The sequence below is a fragment of the Paramisgurnus dabryanus genome, chromosome 6 (assembly GCF_030506205.2).
Source record: "Paramisgurnus dabryanus chromosome 6, PD_genome_1.1, whole genome shotgun sequence".
Lineage (NCBI taxonomy): Eukaryota > Metazoa > Chordata > Actinopteri > Cypriniformes > Cobitidae > Paramisgurnus > Paramisgurnus dabryanus.
In genome coordinates this window covers 5,242,641-5,265,630 of record NC_133342.1, presented here as the reverse complement: position 1 = coordinate 5,265,630, position 22,990 = coordinate 5,242,641, and the positions used below count along the sequence as shown (strand labels likewise).

At 37.5% G+C, this 22,990-nt stretch overlaps 1 protein-coding gene across 1 annotated transcript in view; it reads right to left on the bottom strand.

Annotated features, from left to right (window-relative positions):
* The window catches only part of ephb1 (EPH receptor B1), a 326,261-nt gene that overhangs the window by 119,962 nt on the left and 183,309 nt on the right, over positions 1-22,990 (bottom strand). The window contains exon 4 of the mRNA XM_065261984.1: positions 2,352-2,507. Within this exon, the coding sequence (XP_065118056.1) occupies positions 2,352-2,507 (156 nt within the window). The remainder of the gene's footprint in view (positions 1-2,351; positions 2,508-22,990) is intronic.

Sequence of the window (22,990 nt, the reverse complement as noted above, 5' to 3'; positions counted from 1 at the left end):
TTTGACAATGCTGCATTCTTTTACAATGTATATGGCTTTACTGAGCAGTTTTCATTAAAATGATTGCTAGTGCATTGGTTGTTACCTGGAGTTATTTTAGTTTGTAAAGTTTTAAATATTTATATTTTTTCTTATTGATTGTCATCAAAAGGCCTTTAATAACCCCCTGGAGCCGTGCACTGTAAAAAAAACTTTGCTGCATTAAAATTTTTTGTTAATCAACTCAGATTTACGAGTCATGTCAACAGAAATTAGTTGTCACAACTTATAAAATATAGTTGAGAAAAGTCAACTTAAATGTATTAGTTATAACAACTCACCTGTAGTTATAACACCTCATCTCTAGTCAAGATAAATAATAGTGAGTTGAAATGACTTGTAAATCTGAGTTGATTCAACAAAAAAATTTAAGGCAGCAAAGTATTTTTTACAGTGTGTGGATTGCAAATTATTTTTGGGCTACAAATCAGAAGCCCCATTTGCTACACCATAAAAAATTCCCAACATGCACGTAAAAGGATCGCTTGCAGCTGGGATTCACGTGTGCTTTAATTGCATGGTTTCTTTAATCATATTTCATTACAATTCTATACACCATGTTTATTGTTGATTAAATGTATGCAATTGCCAGCAAACATTTGTACATTTTTTAGTACAAACAACTTTTACAAAAACTGTGTTAAAATATGTTTTCTTTATTTATTTATTCATGCAAATTTTTTATGTCAATTAATCAAGTCAAATAAACAAAGAAGAACCAAATAAATAAATACACATTTAAAAACATTACATTATCGACATTGCACTTATTGATTAACTTTACAATTACTTTTAAAAGTAATGCATTACAATATTAAACTATTTCCCTAATTGCGTTACTTACAGTAGTTACTTTTCATGGGAAGTAATACTTATGTTACTTTTAAGTAATTCATGTTCATTGTAATGCGTTACCCCCAACACTATTAACAATTATTTCAGGGTGCATTTTGATCTACAACAATTTTCAAGTACCATTTAAGTTACGATGCTTTTGGGAAAAGGCCCCCGGTAGTCTAAGATGATTCCTAGGATCGTTTTTACGATCTACTTAGCCTTACGATGCATTTGGGAAATGCAGCCCAGCACATTTTCTAATCTAACCGATTGTGTTTCTCTAAATAATAAGATAATCATATACATCGAGGATGGCTTGAGGATGAGTAAATCATAATGTATAGTTTTCATTCTTAGGTTAACATTTTTAAAGTTATTCAAGTAAAACCTGTAGTAATGATGTGAGGTGCAGCACATCTGAGAGATCTGTCGAGCACTGAACAATTCTGTATTGACCTATATAATGCGATATATATATTTCATCTGAAACAAAGTTGGTCTCCAGCGGAAATGAGATGGAAGTGATGACAACGCCACTAAATCACCAATCCAAAAATAAACCTAGAGTCTCAAAGTAGGTGAGTATGCTTAATTTATTTGATTTTTCTTTCTTACATTTCAAAAACTGTGATTTTATGGCAAATGAATCCTACAGCACAGCAACAAACCAAGAGGAACCAGCAAAGCATCACCTTTGGGCCTCTTGTAACATCTAAGACTAAATTAGATTTTCTCAAAGCACAAGACTAAAATTGCTACGTTCAAATGAGCCAATTTAGAAAGAGAAACTGTTCATAAATGATTTAGGCTCACCCAATAATTAAGTTTTATGATGGAGAAAATATTGAGGAGCTCTAAGCCAGAGGTCTGCCACACAATCCAAACTCATTTCAGGACAGATTCAGGTCAGTTTTTCAATTACAGTCTATTATTTAGATTTGTATCTAGGGCTATCAGTCGATTAAAAATATATTAATGACATGATATGCTGATTAGTTCATCTAAATGATTTACACAAAGGCATCGAATGAAACTTATGAAGACACAGCTCAGAACAGACATTACAGCAAGTGCTTTAAGTGGTTTTAACACTGGGCATGTATGCTGTGGTCCAAACCCTGGTACGGTTGTTCCTGGCGACCCCACAGCTTTGATCTGGTTTCACACTCACTTGATTTTATTGAACCCTGGTGCACTTGCGTTCATCTTACATATAACGCACGATAAGAGTAAGAACACAGTGAGACTCACAATATTTTTTCAACAATCTTCGTTTTAAAACTCTTTGCTAACAGTAGCGGCCCGCAAGGTCTCCGTTATATTACGTTGGACATAACACAAGTGCACAACTCGGAGCTAAAATAACAAAATCTATGAAACGCATCAGACCATTTGAGAATTTTTTTCATGAGCTACCTAATGGTGATGACAATAACAGCAGTATTACAGAGATGATGATGATGGTAAGCACTCACTGGTACAGGGCATTTCTGGTTGCTCTCCATCTGCTCTGTAGTAACCGTTCCTGCAGACGCAGATGATGGCGGCTTCAGATGTGGATCTGCTGTTGGGTGGACACTGAAGACATAAACCCGTCCCCTGACTGGACTTAAACGTTCCCGGAGGACAAGCTAGAGAGAGAGAGAAAGAGATACATTTATCATAAATTTTCTGCAGTTCAGAAGGAGCAAAAATCTCTAAGTATATGATAAGAGCTTCTGAAAGACCCAGATTAATTTCAATTCCTTATCTAAATGCAAATACTGAAGAGGGAATTCACCAAGAGTACATTTTAGCGACTAAAAGCGTTTTACAAACCCTGTCTGTGTCGTTGTAGCACCTGATTCACTAAAGCAATTATGCAAATCAGATAACACCACAAAACTCATAAAAAAATAAAAATAAAATAACTCTGCTAAATGAACTTCACATGGTGCAATTGCCCATCCTGTGGGTGGATTCTGAGGATGCATCAGACTAAAAGTGTCTAAACAAGACCTGTCTCTTTAAAAGTGCCATAGAATGAAAAACTGTATTTACCTAGGCATTGATGAACAATAAAAGTTATGTACATCAAATATCAAATGTGATTATTTCCTCCTTGTAATGTAAACCTTGTGCATGCTAAAGACCGCTGAAAACAGACCAATCTCAACATAACACCAACTGTGACATTACAGTCGAAATGTATGCCCTAATATAAAATTACACATTAAAGGGGTGGTTCAATGGTATTTCATGCATTCTGACTTATTAACACAGTTATAGAGTTGTTTCCTCATGTTAAACGTGGGTGAAGTGTCAAAAAAATAGTTGGGTTTGTTACAGAGTATTTCTGAACCGAATGCACTTCCCCAGGGTTCGTACAAGTTTTGGAAAGTTTTTTTTTTTATTACGGGTCCAGCTGACGTTTCAGGGGTTTCTATACATATCACTTCTTTTTATGGTCACTTCCCCCGGAAAACCCCGCCCACCCGTCAATCAGCAGGAGACGTTAGAACTTACAAACATCTTATCACGCGACACAGCTTTGTTTAATTTCAAAACTCAACAATGGCACGAAAGATGAAGTGTGTTTTTGGATGTAAGGAGAAAAAAGCCAGCAATTATAGAAATAATGGAAATAATTTATTATCCGGTGTAGCAGCAGAGTTTTGCGTGTGTTTGATGCGCTGGATTTTATTGAAAAGTTCCAACCGGGTCATGAGTTGCATGCGGTAAGTAAGACCTCTGTCTAATTTTGGAAATACAAACATGTAGTGAATCATAAGTTAAACAGTGTTGTTTAAAGTGTTGTATGACTCGTACTCGCTCCTCCCGCGGTAGTAACTCCTCCTTCTTCATTTTCTCATACGTTATCGGAAATAATCGGTAAAGCTAATCTTTCTTCTATAAATCTGATTAAACCAAAGACTCTTCGGAGATATAAAGGATGTAATCCTACTAAAATCAGGAATGCAGAAACAGCGTGTGTTATGTGAGCTCAAATTAATTATAATGTTGTTACAATGCTAAGAACAAAGTTGAAAGCTGAGTTAGCGCTATATGCTAGTTAATGCTATATGCTAGCATTTAGGGTGAAATTCTTCTAATGAAGTTACAGTTACATTTTGCAGGTCCATACTGGAAAAAAAAAACGTACATTATCTCAAAACAATTGATTATTCCAAATCTGTATCTTTATCTGATACAGTCTCAAACATTATTATTCATGACCCTTTCAAATAAGGTAATAACAGACCAGTTTATTGGCAAATGCTAGGGTTGTAAATGGACATGTAAAACAGTATCTGGATCATTTTTGCACTTAATAAGGCCACATAATTTCTATGTAGATATCAAAGAACAATTTAGCATATTATTTCAATGCATTTTGGCACCTTTAAAGTGCACTCAATGTGTGATAACACAATTATTGCTGATGATGATTCATAAATATTATCATTCATACTCGCTACAAACATCTCTGCCATGCCAACTGTTAAACCACACAGCCTTTTACAAGACCTCATTCTCCAAAAACAAAAACAAAGAAACAAAACATGCAGAAAGCACAGGCTGTCACCTGGATGTGTGATTTCTTGGAACAAAACTTCAGAGAAATCTGCAAGGTGGTAGGAACGTTTCATGTGCTATTCAAAGAAAAAAAAAAAAAAACAGAAGAGCGTCATTAACTGATGCTCTTGGTTTAGTTGCTGAAAACGCCTGGTGAAAAAAACAGCACAACATACGCTGGTAAAACTTCATGCTGGTTCTTCAGCAGGAGCCGGGCTGCTTTTCTTTTAGTCATCCTGAAATATGGTCTTATCTCTTTGAATAAAGAACTGAAGTGATACGCTTTTATCATTAATTCTGCAGAGATTCTGCAAGATATGCTTTCTGCTGTTTCAGCCACACGACTACAGAGATTTAGACTTAAACCAGTGTGCGTCTGTGATGTGAACTGATGACATGCAGGATAATGCTGCTAACAGACTCAAACTCATTCTGTTTTCTAAAACAGTGTCCAATAATAGAGAGCACATTTTGCATATCGACAAAACACCGGATGACTATGGCAATTCTTTCCACAAAAGTCCCCGTAAAATAAAATTTTGAAAACTGTTCTGAACACATTATAAATGTATTGCTAAAACACGTAACAAAGACTATGAACTATGTAGTACTGAATTGTGGAGTTACACTGTTAAAAAGTTTTTCCACATTTCTGTGTTCCCGCCCCTAACACAACCACAAGCTTTTATTCAGGTTGTAGAGGTATTTGGCAGCTTTTCCACGAGTGGGCGTGGTTTCAGGGCCAACAGCGGACACGCCCCCCACCATTTGGGAGCAGGAAATCTTGCCTGTGTTCTAAGATTTGATAACTTATTTTATTAACTAGTCTTTTTTCATAATTTACATTTGGTTGGGTAGTCATTGACACATTTTTCTGTGGTATGACAACCTCAAAACACATTTATTATCTGACCTTACATAGACTTTAAAACTACTATATTGCCTCATGGCTACATCCAAGAACTTTTACGAGCTCTGGGACACGGAGATCAACACACAACATTTACATTTTCTAAAATGATCTATGTGTCATGTCACCTCTGGATGAATCTAATCTGTCCTAGTATTAAGATTAGCATTGATCAAGTGACGGACGGGATTTTGGGGTCGTTACAGACCTGGATTAACCTACTCATCCGCATGCCTGTTATTTGCATATCATCTATATGCAACACACGCTTATTAATATGCATTATGAGGCGCTATATGGGAAATTTAAGGTATGCGTGCAATAACCTCATTTATCAATTTACATATAAAGGTGGATGAATAAAGGAACAGCATAAATTAATGAATAGACAAGTAAAATAGAAGTTTGCCATAACTCTTGAAAGCATCTTTAATGAAAGAGGACAAGATAATTTATCCCTCTCTCATGGGGATAAATTGAAGGACTGCGTGACCTGTTTTGGGCTTGAAATCAAACCTCTGTTCCCTTAAAAAAAAAAATAATAATAATCAGATGCTGTACAGCTCATTAAAAGTTTAGAGGATTGGTTGACTTTATAAGAGAGGTTTTTTATTATCTATCCATCTATGCACTGATGGATTAATTCGTTTAGTAAATAAGGAAATGAGATCAGAGGAGATACTTACATATGAGAAACATTTTAAATAAAGTTGGAAAAGTTGTCAAAAGCTTGGAAGTGGTGATATTTTAGTCAATTATAATTAAGCATCAAAATTCCTAAAAGTAATGTTTATTTGTGAATATTATCTTGACGTGTATTAAAAACTTGTTTATCACATATCTTTTATAATCTAAAAGCCATTTTGCCAATTTCTTTATCCGCTGGTGGGTCCTCTGCACAACATCACGCAACGCTTAGGTTGCTTAGCAACGACGGATGCTGCAGGAGCGCCCAAGTGGTTTTGGAAAGAAGGATGAAAAGTGGTGCGGTATTGTTTTCTGCATGGCTTTAGAAGCTAAATGTGAAGCACCCCTGATTTATCAAAGCATTGTAGACCTCTTAAGATCCACCAATTTCCCGAATCCACCAGGCTCCCAAGTTTCACAAGCCTCTGTTATTTAAATTAATTGGCGCTTAAGTAGCTCTTTTCCATGTGATCGGTGCCTATGACTAGTGTGATGCTACTTTAAATGGATAGTTCACCCAAAAAAAAAAAACCCTGTATACAGTGTTCCCCCACCTTAGTTAACTTCAAATTCAAGGACCTTTCAAGGACTTTCCAGGTCCAATACCCTTAAATTCAAGAATTAAATGTGGGACACATTTCAAGTGAGAGCAAGGTTACATCGTGTTACCTTTTAAGATACATTGTTACAGTTCCCTTTTGGGGGAACTTGCGCTGCGTCACTGCGGTGACACTTTGGGGATGCCTCCAGGGGTAAGTGCGTCTGAATGTGTATATCAAATTCAACTAATGGTGAGGCTTAAGACAAAGACAGGGTGACGCGGGAGCCAGGAAGTATATCGCTATCTGAAATATTGCCAAAGATGGCGATACAGGGACGCATGAAGTATGGTAAGGAAGATGCAGCATCTCGTTCCCTTCTCAGGGAACAACAGTTACATACGTAACCCGAGACGTTTTCATGTGTCAAACACAACTATGCAAAAAAAAGCATTTTGGTATGAATCAACATTCGCTTACAGAAGATATAAGCATTTAAATCAAACAGTTTAGCATGTGTGCTTAAAAAGTCTAGAATTTTTATGATATTATCCTACACTACACAGGGAATAACATGGATCTTTTTTCCGGAAAACTTCTTGCATAAAATAGATTCAAGCACTTTCAATGACCTGTATCAATGTATGTAGATTTTCAAAAACTTCCCAGGGCCTTGATTTTTTCCCTCAGATTCACAAACTTTCAAGGATTTCAAGGACCCGTGGGAACCTTGTGTATAATTCTGTTAAATACAAAATAGGATATTTTGAAACATTATGGTAAGCACACAGTGCTTTCCTACATAGTAGGAAAAACAAATACTATGGAAGTTAGTGGGTACCTTTGAATGTGTGTTTACCTCATTTTAAAACTGTAGGCTACTCATTTTCCCCCAAGAAGATCATTGTGTTTGCTGACAATTCAAACTTGCAAACTGTCAAGCAGGGAAAGTGGACTGACTGTCTGCTAGAAAATAGCAGGACCTGAAAGAGACACCCTGAGGCTGAGCATTCAAACAATACACACACACACACACACACACACACACACACACACAACACACAACAGTTAGGAAGTGACTTCAGGCTTTACTTGTGGAGTTCTCCATCTCTATAGCTGTAGGCGAGACCTTAGGACACAGGCATAAAATCAAAGCCAATGAAGCACAATTGGCCACAGTACACACACACAAACACACAGTCAGGATATCCAGACACAGCAAAATCTTACAAACTTCACCAAAATCCAGCTTCTTTAACCCAATAGAAACATCATAAAAACTTGACTCGTATCTCTTAAATTCACATCGATCTGTGCATGCATGTGCACTCCAACACAAATCCTATTGACCAGGGGGAATTTCAGAGGGGCCAGCAAGTTTAAAAAAGTTTAAATATTTTGGATGCATTACAGATCGATAACATCACCCTTCATACATTTTCCTCTTTCTTTAATCGACATGGTTTGCGCTGTGCCCTGAGGCAGAAAAGGATTTTGAGTTAAACTTCTCAAACTCTGTCATTAATATTCTCTTTAAAATATTTCTCAACCTTGACCTGAAAGAGGCCACCTTAAAGAGATCCCTGTATAAAAAAGAACATTTCCATCATAACAGTTGTCAAACTGTCGTCCCGGAGGATCGCCTTCCTGTAGAATTTACATCCGATCCCAATTCAATCCATCTCAAGCAGGTAATAAAAGCCTTCACATTATTCATTACAAGGCGGTGTGTTAAACTCTCCAGTTTTGCATCCTTGATTTACAGTAATGAAAGATAAAGTGTCCTTCGCAGGGAAACTGTGAAGTTTATAGACAAACTTTATGTTGGCTTGACAAATCCTGGCCTGAACGAACAGTTAGACAAAAGTTTGACAGGTTTAACATGGACTTTTTAAGAAGTTTCATTTAATAGCTGGCTGTTGGTATGATTTTGTTTAAACTTGCATGATTTAACAAAGCTAACATGATGAAGCCAACATGATGTTAAGATAATTTTACATAATGTGACATGAAGCTAACATTATGTATCAACCTGATCTCACAAATTTCCTTGTTATAGTCACGAAATATTTTGCTCATTTATCCGTGTTAATGTCACGGATCTAATCATTTTTCTGTGTCCGTACCACAGACTTTCTTTTTCGTGTCAGTTTCATGTATAGGTTACTCAATTGTTATTCCTATTTTCTTACCATTTTCAGGTGGGTTTGGGATTAGAACGACTTTCTGTAACATAAAATGACATACTAACCCAAACCCAACTCTAACCCTAACGTCAGGCGCTAATTGTTAAAAATAAAGTAAAAAAATAGAACAAACCAATAGTTAAAGTGACATCCCTGCTGAAAAAAACAGCATACCAGCAAGACCAGCATATGTTGTGTTTTGGTGCTGGTTTGCTAGTGAACACCAGCTAAACCAGCATCAAACCAGCATTAGCACCAGCTAAACCAGCACCAAACCAGCATTAGCACCAGCTAAACCAGCATTAGCACCAGCATCCCATGCTGGTCCATGCTGGTTTGATGCTGTTTTTTTCAGCAGGGATTCTAACCCAAACCCCAAATCTAACCTCAAACCCAAGTGAAAATGGTTTAAAAATAGGAAAACAATTTAGTAACCAATACATGAAACTGACACGGAAAAATGTGGAGATCCGTGACAATGACACGGATAAATGAGTAAAATATTTGTGAGATCATGTTGTATGTATTGTGAGGCTAGCATGATTTTAGCATTAAGTTAACATGGTTAACATGAGGCTAACATGATGTTAGCATGATTAAGCATGAAGCTAGCACAATTCTAGCATGATTTACCATGAAGTTAACATAATTTAACATGAAACTAGCATGACGGTAGCATCATTTAACATGAAGTTAGCATGATGTTAGGTTAATTTAAAATTATGTTAACATGATTAAACATGAAGCTAGCATGATGTTAGCATGATGTTAACACGAAGCTAACATGATTTAACATAAAACTAACATGAAGCTAACATGATTTAGCATGAAGCTAGCATGAGGTTAACACAATTTAACATGAAGTTTGCATGATGCTGAAATGATATAGCTTGATAATTACATTTATGCGTTCACAGACACTGTTATCCAAATAGAGTTAGCATAGCTTAGTATAATTCATTGAATCTGATTAGACCATTAGCATTGCGCTAAAAAATAACCAAAGAGTTTTAAAACTTGACTCTTTTGTAGTTACATTGTGTACTAAGACGAAAAAAATTAATTGCGATTTTCTAGGCAGATATGGCTAGAACCTATACTCTCATTCTGGCGTAATAATGAAAGACTTTGCTGCCGTACCATGGGTGCAGCAGGCGCAATGATATTACGCAGCGCCCGAAAATAGTCCCCTTGGTTACTTTCAATAGCTGGGGACTATTTTCGGGCACTGTGTAAAATCATTGCGCCTGCTGCACCTATGGTACGGCAGCAAAGTCCTTGATTATGTCAAAACTCTTTTGGTTATTTTTGAGCGCGATGCTAATGGTCTAATCAGATTCAATGAATTATGCAAAGCTATGCTAAAAGTGATATCACCGGACCCGGAGATCGGCTGAATGGATTCCAAAATGGTACAACCTAATTGTTTAACTCTAAGGGAGCTGGAAAATAAGCCTATTTTCAAAAAAAAGTGGAGAATCCTTTTAAAGTGTAAATTGGTGTCTATCGTGAATTTTTATCAAATGCAACAAAGAAAATGCGTACTGTATCTTTAGGGCTTTCTCTCTATAAGTTTGTTCTGTGTAATGTGTGTGTTTAAAGACAGGCTGTGCTTTGTCAGAGTAAGTGTGCGTGTGAATGTAATGATGTGAACTCAGATTGTATAGCGTTCCCCGAGGCTCATGTTTACAGTTTAAAGCAAGTGTTTAAGATGAAGCGTCTGAAGCCTGGAGAACAGTCGGTGTGCGTGCGAACGCTCCCGTTCCTCTTCTTTCTAAATAACATGAACATGCATCTGACATCGCAAAATGCTTGACTCTACGAACAGACATTTATTTGAGCTCTCAAGTGCTACTAGGTTCAAGGGCGTCATAGAAACCGTGAACAAAGGCTTAAAAAAGCATCAAACAATAATGCACACAGAATAAGGTGCCGCAGGGCCAGGTTTTAATTTGGCATTAACGCAACAAAGTTTCTCTAATTGACCTTGCGTATTACAGGCACGTGGATCCGGCGTTAAGCGCATTAATTAGCACGGGGACGTCTCTCTCTCTGCGGCATCAATGCAGACAGAGGAAAACGCATTCTGCTCAATCTCACCATGTTGCTGAAAGCTGAGATCAGCTGGCAGAAAGCCCAGCTCGCAGACGGACCCATTCAGGTCGGACCGGGCGTTTATTCTTCAAAAGAGCAATAAAGCCATTACAGCAAGCAGAGGGAAAAAAATAATCGCTCATGCACGGTTGCTGAAACATCAGTCAATAGAGAGGGTTTTGCTTGTGCACTTGTATACGTAGTCTGATGTAGCCAGACCGTTGATCATCTGTAGAAAGACTCGGCAGATTTTCTATTCATCATGCCAGCTGTTATTCATCTATTGATAAAGGACAGCATTATACTTTACATACAGACATCTATCCTTACAATTATCTTAAACTTTTGATCCAGATGCCTGGATGACAGTAGTGGATCAATCTCATTCTCTGTTAGGGCTCATCTGATTGCTGCATCCTCAATAAAAGAGCACTTTAAGTGCTACCGATGTGTTTAGGGATGTTCATATTGACTGGTTAACCGAAGGTAAGAATTTAGGACCGATTAATATAATCAGTTAAAAGACAAAAATATTTTGAACACATGGTGTGTGTCGAGACGTGCCTACATACATTTTGCCACATTTTTATCCTTAATTTGTGAATGTCCTGTAAATGAAGTGAATTATTAAAAGTTGTGGTTTAAAGAGCATATTTTTTATTTTTGACAACGACACCATATGCCTCGTTTGGGATCGTTTAGAGTCCTTTGAAACTCTGTTGAAAAAAACTGTTAAGTGTTGAGTTAAGTTTTAAATGTTGGGCTCTATTAAAGTCCATTAAAATGAGAAAAATCCTGCGATGTTATCGTCAAAAAACATAATTTCTTCTCGACTGAACAAAGAAAGACATCAACATTTTGGATGACATGGTGGTGAGTAAATTATCTGGATTTTTCTTTTAAGAAAATGGACTTTAATAAATATACACTAAAAACAGAAATTGGTCTCTGTCCCTACTTACTATCTCTATATTTTACCTTTAACTCATTCCCTGCCAGCATTTTTATATTTTTTGAAAAGTTGCCCACCAGCATTTTGGTGATTTTCACAAAAGTTTCACAAAATGCCTTCTAGGAAAATTTTCTTCTAAAAATATATAAACATGCAAATATATGAAATGAAAGAACAGACCCTCTGCTTTCAAACAAACAAACAAAACAGGACAAAAGTTTCATCTTATATTTATTTTTTTCTCTGTTTATAAACTATTAAATATGGGTATTTTCTTCAAAAATACAAAATTTTTAGGAAAAAGTTGAAGAATTGCATTTTTGTTAAGGAATTTTGTTAGAAATCAGATTCAGAACGATTATCAAAACATACATGGAGTGTAAAATTAATAAACATTTTTTTGCTTCAGTTTTTTATACATTTTTCCATCTAGTGGATAATCACCGTATTACAGATAACCATAAAAAATCATCAGGAACATGTTTTTTTCATAAAAATGTTTTCTCTTAACTCTTTCGCCGCCAGCATTTTTCATGATTTTCACAAAAGTTTAATGCCTTCCAGATCCAATGCTCCTTTTTAAATATATAAACATACAATATATGAAAAAAGTACAGACCCTCTGCTTTCAAACAAAAAAATCAGTTTCATCCTACCTTCATGTGTCCTGTTTTTATCACCTCTCAAATATGTGTAGGTTTATCAAAAACACAAAATTTTGAGCAAAAAGCTGAGATAATTAAATTTTTGTGAAGGACTTTTGATAGAGATCAAAAAAGAGAGCGATCTTTAAAACATACACGGACATACAGCTGTTTACCCTAGGGAAATACTTCCGGTTTTTATAAGTTGCGGAATAATACCTGGTGGTATTGAAGATTGACGAGATAACTCGTCAATGGCGGGGAAAGAGTTAATTGACAAGAAAACTTGTCAATGGCAGTGAAAGAGTTAAAAATAAAGAATTTTTAAGAGGAAGTTACATCATTGGAATCTTCTAAAGGTCATGTGAAAATCAAAAGTTACTTTTCTCAATTTTCTATATGTTTTATGATATTGATGCTATGAATGTCAAACTTAGTGTTCAGTCCTGCTACTAGTTAAAAGCTAGTTACCTGAGATAGAGCAATACTCATTTTGAAAAGTGAAATATGTGTTATTAGATTCAGTGTTGAAAAAAGACAAAAACTTCAATTTTGACGAGTTACAACATGCAAATGGCACCGATTTGATGCCCACCTATTGACCAATCAGAATCAAGGACTCGAACTAACCATTTTTAACCAATAAATTGGCACCGTACAAATCAGTAAATTATAATAATTATTTAATATTTCATGATTAAATTAATTTAAATTACAAAAAAATTTATGATAAAAATAATTTTGTGATGTGCCATCAGTTCTGGTCTTGACCGTTCTTGAAATAAAGAGTCCTCTTTGTCTGAGAACGAGACGAGACCAAGACCTTTAAAAAGTGGTCTCAAGACCGGTTTCGAGACCAAGACAGATCTCGAGTACTACAACACTAACTTCCAGTATACATCTATACATATAGTTTGTAAATGTAACACCAAACAGCTTTGTCAGATTATAGTTTGCCATTTTTGGTCTGCAATTGTTTCGCCTAAAGCAGCGTCTTATGTGCGATGCTTGAGTCAAACAGTGTTTCAGCATCCCATACACATTTCAACAGCCAATATACAAAAACAAACCAAAGTAAAAGACTCAACGAAAACCCTGTGATTTCCAAGAGAATAACCCACTTTTGTCTTTGAAGTGATGCTTTAATGAGTCCAAATATGTTCAAGGGAACAATTCTGGTTTTATCGGCTTGTACAGAGCGTTTAAATTAAAAGCGGTACAACTGTGTTATGGGTCGATTACGGTTTCGAATACAGACCGTCCTTTGTGCCCGGGCACACGAACGTTATTAAACCTCAGCGACGGCACTTTATGTATCGTAATTGAAAATGTAAATTAATTCTAAAAGAAATAAGCGACATGGGTTTGCATATTCATGTATCCGGGGTGTAAAGTCACGAAGGGCTGGGAACGTCACAGCCCTTTCCGCGCTCGCTCTTATTAACTTCAGTTCAAGGAATATCAGATATCAAGCGCTTTACAAAGCGAGTCACATTCGTCGGTGATGTTAATGAAAATCATGATCTGAATGAGTACAGCCATAAAGAGAGGTGGAAGATAAGCTAAATTAAATCTGTAGATGTCATACTGAATAGAGGGTAAAGGGGATGAAGTCGAAAGATGCATGCACGCTAACATTTATTAAAACATTCAAAGCTGGCATGATTTTAAGGGGGCATTCATCTGTCTGCACACCCAGTGCATTATGTCACTTTGATAACTGGTTTTAATAATGAATGATTTCACTTGAATGCTGTTAGTCGCTTGAATGATTTCACTGTAAGTGTACTGTAAGTGTAAATGCCTGCGGTCTGCAGAAAGCATAAACGCTGCATATTCGCAAAGCGGCCTGCGTATGCAATTTTAGTCACACCTTCATTTTGTTATGAAAAACAAACTTACCCTGAGGGTGCATGCACTTTCTGTGCATTTTTAAGCACATGTTTACTAAGGGTTTTCATCAAGACTGGTGAACTGAACTAAGTGAACTACAACCACATGCGGTACAAAAGATTTTGCAAGCAAACTTAATTTTTGTCATGCACAGTACAATTTATCAATTGAACAAAAGATGTTTTCCAAAAAAAACCTTGACAAACAATGACATGCAGGACAATCATCAAAGTAAGAGTCCTGTTTGTCCAGTGTGAAGAAAACGGGTACGGTGCACTTGGTTATTTTTTGAGTTTTGCCAATACTTTTCTGATGACCTTCAAACTAAAGAAAACAACAATACCACCACTTTTCATGGTCGACTCTGAAAAATCAGACTGTTTTCGTGAAAAGCAGTCGTTCTGGAGCGGCCTTTTAACACCTGCTTCGTGTGCCACTTCTTATGTAAGTACAACCTTGACTTAATTTTTTTTTACTCCTTCGCTAAGATTTTCCAAGTATGTTTAGAAACAAGGTCATGTTTCTTTAGATATAAAAGTACTTCTATTTAAACAAAAACATTTTGTGGTTACTTGGAGAAGAGAGCCTTATGTGTGAATGGTTTTAAAACTCTTTTTGTTCATACTAAGATTTTCCGGTACACAGAAAAACAAACATTTCTGAACTATGTACTGTAGAGTTTTTACAGGTTAGCACTTCTGTGGCTCAGCTGTAGGCTACAGGTCCTCAAAGGTCTACTTAGATACGAAAACCTGAGGTCGGACTCGAGACCCGAGCTGGTTCAGTCTAAAAGTGTCACGTGTGCCTCGGGCACGGGACAGGTATAATATTCGTGGCCTTTCATTTAAAATGAATGTGTTTTGCCGAAGAACCTGAGAAGACCCAACATATGCCCCTAGGTCGGGTCAGATTGGGTCAAATTTTGTCTGTTTCTTTCTTGGGTTGGGGTCTTTTCAAAGAGCACATATTACATTGCTTAAAACAACGCTATTTGGTGTAATACAATGTGTTCCCATGGTTTATGGTTCAGAAAACACATGATTTTCCTCATAACGTACATTATTGTTGCTCCTCTATGCCCCGCCTCTCTGAAACATGTTGATTTTGTACAAATCTCATCGTTCTGAAAAGCGCTTTGTCCTCCGATTGGCCAGCTAACCAGTACGTTGTGATTGGCTTGAATACCTCCGAAGTCACCTGGAAATGTGATGCTCCTTACTATTTCTGGAAGATTAGCCTCCAAATGCAATACTGAGTTAATATCGTCTTTACTACCTTTTCAATATGAGCAGAATCTGATCCAGAAAATGCAGATGAACAAGCTGATTGATTAACTTTACCAGCGCAGCTTGAGCAGAATGGGGATATTATAACATACACTCATCTAAAGGATTATTAGGAACACCTGTTCAATTTCTCATTAATGCAATTATCTAATCAACCAATCACATGGCAGTTGCTTCAATGCATTTAGGGGTGTGGTCCTGGTCAAGACAATCTCCTGAACTCCAAACTGAATTTCAGAATGGGAAAGAAAGGTGATTTAAGCAATTTTGAGTGTGGCATGGTTGTTGGTGCCAGACGGGCTGGTCTGAGTATTTCACAATCTGCTCAGTTACTGGGATTTTTACCCACAACCATTTCTAGGGTTTATAAAGAATGGTGTGAAAAGGGAAAAACATTCAGTATGCGGCAGTCCTGTGGGTGAAAATGCCTTGTTGATGCTAGAGGTCAGAGGTGAATGGGCCGACTGATTCAAGCTGATAGAAGAGCAACTTTGACTGAAATAACCACTTGTTACAACGAGGTATGCAGCAAAGCATTTGTGAAGCCACAACACGCACAACCTTGAGGTGGATGGGCTACAACAGCAGAAGACCCCACCGGGTACCAATCATCTCCACTACAAATATGAAAAAGTGGCTACAATTTGCACGAGCTCACCAAAATTAGACAGTTGAAGACTGGAAAAATGTTGCTTGGTCAAAATAAGTCTCGATTTCTGTTGAGACATTCAGATGGTAGAGTCAGAATTTGGCGTAAACAGAATGAGAACATGGATCTATCATGCCTTGTTACACTGTGCAGGCTGGTGGTGAGGGTGTAAAGGTCTGGGGGATGTTTTCTTGGCACACTTTAGGCCCCTTAGTGCCAATTGGGCATCGTATAAATGCCACGGCCAACCTGAGCATTGTTTCTGACCATGTCGATCCCTTTATGACCACCATGTACCCATCCTCTGATGGCTACTTCCAGCAGGATAATGCACCATGTCACAAAGCTCAAATCATTTCAAATTGGTTTCTTGAACATGACAATCAGTTCACTGTACTAAAATGACCCCCACAGTCACCAGATCTCAACCCAATAGAGCATCTTTGGGATGTGGTGGAAGGGGAGCTTCGTTCCTTGGATGTGCATCCCACAAATCTCCATCAACTGCAAGATGCTATCCTATCAATATGGGCCAACATTTCTAAAGAATGCTTTCAGCACCTTGTTGAATCAATGCCACTTAGAATTAAGGCAGTTCTGAAGGCGAAAGGGCGTCAAACACAGTATTAGTATGGTGTTCCTAATAATCTTTTAGGTGAGTGTAAAACCATGTCTTCATTTGTGATCATAAAAATGATAATAATAATAATTGTATTTTATAGCGCCTTTTAAGAACCCAAGGTCGCTTCACAAAATTAATGCAATCAATAGACAAACAAAATATAACAGACAGTCAGGAGGGAACTTTCAAAAGAGCAAAGGTTGACAACAAATAACTGGAAATAATTAACATGAGAGGTCAAGCAGATGATGAACATCACTTATCTATATCAAGGGGGTTTGTGTAGCATACAAATAGAAAAATAAGAACAGATAGAGAAGCAGGAAGGAAAGATGGGGTGGGGTGCATGATGAGTCGGGTTGAGTACCAAAACACACTTGTAGCCAATCAGCAGTAAGGGGCGTGTCTACTAACAGACACCATTGCCTGGGTTGCGTATGTGTGGGGCGGGTCTATCAAAAAAAGCTCCAGATTCTATTGCGGTAGGGGCCTGTTTGTTTAGGTGATTTTAAATGTCAACATTGTCTCTCAGAGATCATGCACCCTGCCTTTAAGTTGGAAAGGGATTTGTACCTTTGCATATTGTACGAACAAACACTTACACACCAAAGGAAATGTAAAATCGTGGATCGGATAATAGCTGCTCTTTTAAAAATATATATTAATGCACGTTGGGTTCGGGTAAAAAGTGATTTGGCTCATTTTGGGTCGGGTACATTTCTTTGGACCCGAGGACACATCTAGTGCTAGCAACACCAAGATCACAGTTTGATTCTCAGAACTGATAAAATGCCTACCCAAGTGCACTGTAAGCTGGATAAAAGCATCTCCCAAATGCATAATATAAATCTAATGTAAATGTACATTTTACGCTTGAAAGCTTCACATGCATATATGCATAATGAATGAGTCCATGGAAATGGAGTCTGGTGGTGGTGGTGGCCTAAGACTTTTGCACAGTAGCGTACTGTATATATATATATATAGACAGTATACACGCTTCAGTGATGACGACACTAAACCTACAGGTATTTGAATCTGCTATGGGCTTACGGGCTCCACTGGGTAAAACTGGCCGTCATCCAGCACAAAATCCTAGTAGGACCATCTGGACACTCTGTGGTCCCAGGGGCCACTCTACAGAAGAAGAGTATAAATATTTACAGCACATACACTCCAATCTGTCCTTTAAAACACCAAAAACCAGAGCTTTACTTCTATACAAACACACATGCAGGGGACTCATTTAACAGAATGCTCATACTGCTATAGTCTGTGTTGCCTGAAGCGACAGCATCAAGTCTTACTCATACACACACTAACAGTGTATTTACACTGTGGAGAGAAATGCGTTTGTCATCTGTCTATCATCTGTGGCCGTGGCTGGCCATAAGACCAGTCATTTCTGTCAATTTATCTATCCGGTTCTATCTATTTGTCCATATCTATATGGGCCTTTTTACACCTGGTCACTTCATGTGTTTTCTCTGATCGGATAGCTATCTGATTTGTTAAAACTGTTCCATTTACATTTGGCCACATAAATGTGTCTTGGCAAAACGGATATGAATCCGATCTTCTACTCCCGCGCAAAATGCAAATACACTATCGATTACTCTGCCTTAAAAAACTTAAGACGACGTTTATGCAACAAAAGGCAGCCCTTACTGTATTTTGTACTGTATGTTGGGCAGGGGATGCGTGTCTCCTTGCTCGGCATGAGCTGGAGCGCGCAGTACAGAGTAGCAGGAGAGTGACAGTGCTATGATTTATCGTACAGATCTATGACGGGGAAAAGCATTCAAAAAACACTCTTTCAAAGTTTTCTTTGTTTAATGTCATACAAGTTTGTCATTGGACTCTTTTATTGGTTCTAGAAAGCTTTTTTACCCACTGCCTTTACTCCGTTAAGCAATAAGCATGTCACGTTTGTTTGCCTCTTTGCCAGCTAACTTTCAGGTGACGTGTTTGCGTTTGGGAGGAGTTATGCGCTGACATATGTGGTTTCAACAACCATATGTATTTACACTTGTAAAGTTTTGCTGAAATGCGTCCCAGACCACCTCCTAAAGTGGTTTGAGCGATCGGATTTAAATCCGTCTCGAAAACGTTTCGGAGGGCATTTACACCAGGTATTATGACCAGGTGTAAAAAGCCCCTATATCTATATACTTGTGAACCTGACCCACAAAACCAGTTATAAGGGTTCATTTTTTACATTGGGATTCATACATCATCTTAAAGCTAAAAAGATACTAATATTGCATGCAAAAAAATCTAAATATGGAGGAAATCGCCTTAAAGCTGTCCAAATGAGGTCCTTGGCAACAAATATTACAAATGAAAAATAAAATTTAAATATTTTTACGGTAGGAAATTTCATTGCTTTTTTATTGTGTTTTATTTTGTGTATTTGCTATAATACAATGTGTTTGCATGGTTTATGGTTAAATCTGTATGTTGTGATTGGCCTGAATACCTCTGACGTCTGCTGGAAATGTGACGCTCCTTACCATGTTTAAAAAATTCGATCACAATGCAATGCTAACAGGAATGAACTTACAGGCTGTAAATCCGAAGCGGGAGGATATATGATAATGTCGGTCTTCTCTACATCACTAATCCCAGAAAGTAAACTGTGCAGTGTTTCCCACAGGATTCTGAGAGACTTGTGGCGGTGATGACGTCACACGCTAATTAGCATATATGTGACGTCATCACATGTTTGCAATTGATCGAGTGTTGGCACCTGAGATATGATTTCACTTCTACTCTTTGATCTGTCACATTATATTGCATTTTAACACAACTGAATGCTATTTTTACATATTATCAGTTCTGTTGTCAGACATAAAATGAGTAAACTATAAAATATTTACTAAACACGACCCAGTAACACCTCGTGTTTAATCCAACTGCTGCTAAATCCTGATTTATAAACGCGACATCGTCTGACAAAATCACGAAACATTTGCATTGAAGCCTTACTGCTGTTTCTTATCTCATCAATGTCTTGTTATGAGCACTTTTTTATTTTAAATGTGAGTTTTATTGTCGCGTATAGCGCAGACAATTCGGTGTAAATTCCGAAATATGAGAGAATACAAAGTAACTGTTACACAAAGTTATTACAAAACACGCATTGTGTGTGTGTGTGGGAAACACTAATGCTAACCTTTCGTCAAGTCATGATAAACTCGATCAGCCGTCTTCTCTGTCAGTAAAATATGTGACTGTTGACACGAAAAAGAAAGTATAAAGAGGAACGGACATTGAAAACACCGCCACCTTTTCACTCTTATGTGGGTATAATGGGAGGGGGCGCGCTGGGCGAGAGATGTGTCTAGTGCCAAGTATGGTCACACTAAATTTAGAAAGACATTTAATTTTGAAAATTGGTTTGTTTATAATTTTGTGTGCATATTTTCTTTTGTTTTTTTTCTGTTTGTATCTTAACAAAAAAAGTGAGAAATACATATGGATGGACATTAAAACTTTGCTGGTGGTGGCCTAAGACTTTTGCACAATACTGTATGTCTATGTATCTACCCAGTTATAACCCCTTTCACACATTGAGTTGATCCCAGAAAATTGCCATAAAATTGCCATTTTAGTGCCTTTTGTGTAAACACAAACATGTGCTGGAATTGATCCTGGGTATTGATCCTGCGGTAGGATTCCTGGAACGCGTCCTGGGTGAACAAAAGTCAGGAACAATGCCGTAATGCATGTGTCGTCGCAACAGCAACGTTTTTGTTCAGCTCTTTGACATGTGGGTTATAAATTGAGTTTTTTTTTTCAAGTTTGCAAACTTGAGCAAAGCAGAGATCAGGAGCTCCTTATGGTTCAAGATGAAGCTGAGATTGTTCCCCATTTTATTGGACTGCTATGTGATGTGCTAGTTTATGATGGAGTCACAGAAAGTCATAATAAGCAAACTTAAGACAACCAAGTGCACATTGTGTCCTAACTACACGTGACGCTGTGACACAAGATAAATGTAAATCGGTTTTGTCCTAACCAGCCGTAATGCGATGCCACTACATTTTTTTTTTAGAAACGGCTGACAGCCTTCACAGTAGTGATGCACGGGTTCGTCTTATAACCCACAGGACCTCAGGTTGGAGCGGGTAAAGAAATTCTCACTTTATTTCCAGGGTGAGTCTTTAAAATAAAATAAAAACCCTTGTATGTTGCGTTAAATTCCCTAAAGCCTATATTAAATATTTGGGAATATACATCACTACTACACGGAGATCTCATTCACTGAAGTCCTGCGCATTATGAATATTAATCATCAAACATGGATGAAGAGAGACTGAGTATAGACGTTGCACAAGGAAAGCCATACAAAGCAGATGGATTTGTCTGTGTTCCCTGTGCGAGAGGTGCACAAATAAAGAAACTGTTCTGATTGGCTGTTTTGTGATTGATTACATCGTGCCACACCCCTTTTTGCGTTCATTACGATAAGAACAATTGCTTGTAATGCTTGTAAGCGTCACGTCTAGTTAAGACACGTGTTACAATTACACTACACATCAGGTCTCGTGTCCTTAAAGGATCTTTTGGGAATGTTGGTGAATGCATTCACAGATTACGTAAAATCACTGGGAGCGTGAAAGAACCAAATTAAATGATCCCAATCTTCTGTTTATCTGGTGTGTGGGTTTGTGTGTTTATGATTCTCATTATCTGACTCCATGACTCATAAAAGACAGATCCTGTCATCAGACACATACACAGTCAAAGGTCAGGTTCTCTCTGTTGACCCTTGGGCTCGGTTGAAGTCGTGTCCTTTAAAAGATCACTAACCTGTGTCAGCTTTTCACACGACATCCTGAGACTTTGCGTAGAAGTGCAAGCTTGTGTATGTGGGTGTGTGTCCAGTCTTGTGCATCTTTCTTTTTTACAACAGTGTGACAGTGATGTATGAAGCTGACCAGACTGAAGTGAGTTTCTCTGTCACAGTCAAAGAGAAGGGATTACACACTCTCTCTATATATATGTGTGTGTGTGTGACTAGAAGTGAAAAGCTGTCATTACCTATGGCTTTGCTTGACTTTAAATTAAATTTCTCAGAACTGAAGCTCCACTCCAGTCATCACCTCACAGATTCACGTCGGTTAACGCACTTCATTCGTTTCCAAACATGTTCAGGTGGAAACATGCACATCGCCGTCTGTAAATCGCCAATTTCATCTGTCAGGCAGTGAAAAGCATTAGCCTACAGTGGCTTTATTTCGGTCTACAAGAACAAACGAGTGCACATCCATTTCATCAAAACAACACAACACAAACATCAAAATAAGAAACTGTACCAGGAAAATTACTATAGTTCTTGTGAAGAGGTCATTGTTTTACTGGGGTATTTGTAGAAAATGTAGTAGAAAATACATGTACTACTTCCCTTTTCTACGAATTACATTTGTTATCTTCATTTTCCTAGTTTTTAGGATAATGCCATTTTTATAGTTACGATCGCCTCACGAAACTAAGATATTCCCAGACAAATATAAGAATTATTTGTATGTCTGTGTTTGCATGCTCACAAATGTTTATATTTGTGGGTGTGTCTGTGTGTTTGCATGCACACAAATGTTTATATGTGTGTTTGTCTGTGTGTTTGCACGCACACAAATGTTTATACAGTATGTGTGTGTGTCTGTGTTTGCATGCATACAAATGTTTATATGTGTGTGTGTTTGAATGCACAGAAATGTTTATATTTGTGTGTGTGTGTCTGTGTGTTTGCACGCTCACAAATGTTTATGTGTGTGTTTGTCTGTGTGTTTGCACGCACACAAATGTTTATATGTGTGTGTGTGTGTTTGAATGCACACAAATGTTTATATGTGTTTGTGTGTTTGAATGCACACAAATGTTTATATGTGTGTGTGTCTGTGTTTGCATGCACAAAAATGTTTATGTGGGTATGCGTGCATGTTTGTGTGCATAATGTTTGTGTGTGTGTGTGTATGTGTGTTTGCATGCATACAAATGTTTGTGTGTCTGTGTGTTTGCATGCACACAAATGTTTATATGTGTGTTTGTCTGTGTATTTGCACGCACACAAATGTTTATACAGTATGTGTGT